Source organism: Melampsora larici-populina (genome assembly GCF_000204055.1).
Source record: "Melampsora larici-populina 98AG31 unplaced genomic scaffold MELLAscaffold_17, whole genome shotgun sequence".
NCBI classification, from domain to species: Eukaryota; Fungi; Basidiomycota; class Pucciniomycetes; order Pucciniales; family Melampsoraceae; genus Melampsora; species Melampsora laricis-populina.
Window position 1 is genome coordinate 1,253,372 of NW_006768781.1, and position 3,511 is coordinate 1,256,882.

Sequence of the window (3,511 nt, forward strand, 5' to 3'; positions counted from 1 at the left end):
CATGACTGACACTGTTACGTCGGCCACCAAAGCCTAATTCCAACCTAAGTACAACATCTATCTACATGTGTACAATAACATCTACGTGTGTTTCAGTTCACTCAAACAAGTCGAACCCCCACACAACCCAAAACTTAACTTTCTCTTAACTTTCAAACACTAAAAACCCTCGATCGATCCCATCAACATCACTCATCGTCCTTACAGACTCTCACCAAACATTCATCCTATAAAATGCCAACTCGTGGGACCCGCAAACGCACTTTAGCATCTCCTGCTGCCAAAACTCAACCCAAACCGACTCAACACCGCACTTCCAAACGATTAACCCAAAAGAAAACCACAGGCCCAGCCATTTCAAGGCTTTCCAGTGATGACTCTGATGCTGATGAAGAGGAAGATGATGAAGATGAAGATGAAGTCGATCAGGAGGACGATGAGGAAGACAAACAACCCAAAACCCCTCCCATCAAACGTACTCGAATCACTCGGAAAAAACAAATCGACCTACCTATCAAACCCAGCCGCTTTGACAAACCCCAGAATCCTTCTGATATTGATCCCCACCGTGTCACTCTGCAGAACTACAAAGAGTGTGATCTCGATGAAGCTGCCATTGATGAATTGCTTGCAGACAAAGACCGCAAAACTTCAAATTGGATCCCAACTAACATCCAAACCGAGCTCAAAAATGTTCAAATGTGGTACCGACGTATGAAAAAATTGTTTGCATTGATGGCACACTGTAGTGAGAACACAGTCAACGAGTTCCTGTGGGTGAGGTATCCTTGAACATCATTTGATCATACAACTAATGCAAGCTCTTTTTCCTAGGCATGAAGCAAGTGTACGTACAAAAAGATCAATATATCAAACTTTCCTGAAGTACAGCCTGGAGAGTACGACTTGTACAAAAAGTAAGTCATTACTCATTCAGACTCACGTGCCACACAACTAACTAATCCACTCTTCCTCCTAAGTGCCACCCCGAAACCAATCTGAGGGTTTTGGTGACCGTAACCAGCACCTTGGATATTTTTGGACTAATTTATCATCCAACTGCAAGGATATCTACAACGAAGATATCTTCTATAAACTTGGAAACCTTGCCTGCGGAAACCCACTTCCTGAAGAGGCAGGCTCAGCTACACTGACCGGTGAAGAGATCACTAAATACTTACCAATCTGCAAGGAGAATATCAATCTTGACCGGGTTGCAAAAGACTTGGGAAAGGGAAAGTTTGGGCCTGATCTTCCAACTAAAAATCAAAACAAAGGCATCAAGGAGATTGACCGCATTGACAATGATGTAAGTCCTTGTATTTCATTCTATTCATTCCTATTCAGACGATAAACTTCAATTCTTTGCTAATCAACATCAATTTCTCAACTTTTCAAGTTACAAACTATCAACATACGCTATGGAGTTCAGTACCACCTCATGGCTTGCTCATGGAACCCTCAAACCCGCAATGACAAGGCCCACTGGGAGAATGAAACCTCATCATGTGAAGATTGGCTTCATATTTCCGGTCAAAAACACCTTCTTGAAATTTTTGTTCGGGAGACAATCAAGGCCGAGAAACCTACAGTAATTGAAAAGAAGACCCCACAATCTAGTGACCTCATCAAGATGCGCCTGACTTCTACCCTAAATGGCCTTGTTAGTAAGTATTTTATAATTGATATCCCTCTTTCAATGCATGATACTAAAGCTGCATCCATCACCTCAAGCTGCTCACCTGAAGCCTCCCTTGACAATGCGGGATTGTCATCCAAAGACTTCAAATTCACACCTAACTATTGCTGCACGTTCATTCTCAGGTGATGTAAGACTCAAAGTAGAGAGGACCCTTGAGAGCAAAATGACTGATGATATTCTCAAGAAACCTTTTGAGAAGATGTCACTTGCCACATACAAACTTTGGACCCAAGATATACTGGATGGAAATTACAAAGTAGTCAAAGTAGTCAAAGCTGAGTCAGAAGAACCTACCTCTCCCTCTGAATCTACTCCGGAGGATCAATCTGGCCTAGGAGAAGAGGGTGAGGAGGAAGGCTAAATATTAAGACAGACGTTGATAATGAATATCTTGTCTTGTATTTTTCATTTTATTTTGCAAAGTATATTGTTATGTGAATGAAGATTCTGTGTTATTTACATTTCATTCTTGAGTATTTTGGCGAGCTACATAAAGCCCCATTTGTCTAGCTGGGCCTACAAGGGTATATGTTCAACTGGTGGTAGCACGTAAGAAAAAACTGATGTGCAAATATACAAGAAATCCGCATCAGGTGTTCAGGTGTGTCACGTGAGCACACATGTGTGTCACACAAACACACATTTGTGTCACACAAACACACATGTGTGTCACACAAACACACATGTGTGTCACACAAACACACATGTGTGCTTGGGTGACACGCAAGCAGAGCTGTATGACACATATGTGTGCTTGTGTATAATACAAGCAACCTATGTGGCACATGGCTACCTACATGTGATTAAATGGTCCTAGTGTGGCATGGAAATGCAATCTAGTGTCACGGCTAGGCACAATCTTGTGTCACACCGCACAGCTATGTGTCACAATGACACAATCTTGTGTCACACGGCACAACTGTGTGTCACAATGACACAATCTTGTGTCACACGGCACGACTATGTGTCACAATGACACAATCTTGTGTCACACGGCACGACTATGTGTCACAATGACACAATCTTGTGTCACACAACAACACTATGTGTCACAATGTCACAATGCTGTGTCACAATGCCACAATGGTGTGTCACAGTGACAGATAGTTGTGCAGTGTGACACATAGTTGTGACACACCAGAAAACAGATGTGTCATTGCAAGGCATACATATCAAAGCTGTAAACAACATGTATCACCAATTTTCTTCTTCAGCTTCCTCCTCCTCCTCCTCCTCATCATCATCATCATCCATTTCAGGTACCTCCATCACATCTCCAACTGCCTCAGCATCTCCCAAGGCCCCATCCTCATCCACCGCCACCAAAGTCCTACCTACATGCTCCTCCCAACTCCTTATACAACTTGCCATCATGTCTTGCCACTGTGCAAAAAGCAGCTCATCATCCTCTTTACGCTGTTCAAATCCTTCAGGGGTAGATGTTCGTGCTATAAGGATCCTTATGTGAGGGTTCCAAAGTAACCATAGTCTACAAGCCTGCCTAAGCAGGGAATGATGCAAAGCACGCATCATCTCCATATTCCTGGCCCAAGAAGCAAGATCTGATTTGCAGAGGTTGGTCAGTTCAGGCACGTGATATATGATTTACTCAAAGAAGCCTATCTTACTTCCTTCTCCAATCTCTTTTGCCAAGTTGTCCAGGCGTCCCTGATATTCAAGAGCCCACTTGACAGTTTGTCTTGCCTCCTTGGTCAACCTGCGTAACTCTTCTTTGCAGCGACTCCTTATCATGTATGCTTGAATACCTTCTTGAGTATCCGCATCCACAGCCCATGGTTCACAAGGGTG

At 43.2% G+C, this 3,511-nt stretch overlaps 1 protein-coding gene across 1 annotated transcript; it reads left to right on the forward strand.

Annotated features, from left to right (window-relative positions):
• Positions 1 to 234: 234 nt before the first annotated feature.
• MELLADRAFT_86303 (uncharacterized protein) lies at positions 235 to 1,002 on the forward strand (the record flags this gene model as incomplete). The annotated part of the gene is made up of 4 exons (XM_007409767.1): positions 235 to 773; positions 835 to 847; positions 892 to 917; positions 981 to 1,002. 4 exons carry the CDS (start codon positions 235 to 237, stop codon positions 1,000 to 1,002), a joined length of 600 nt encoding a protein of 199 aa, XP_007409829.1.
• Between the last annotated feature and the right edge of the window lie 2,509 nt (positions 1,003 to 3,511).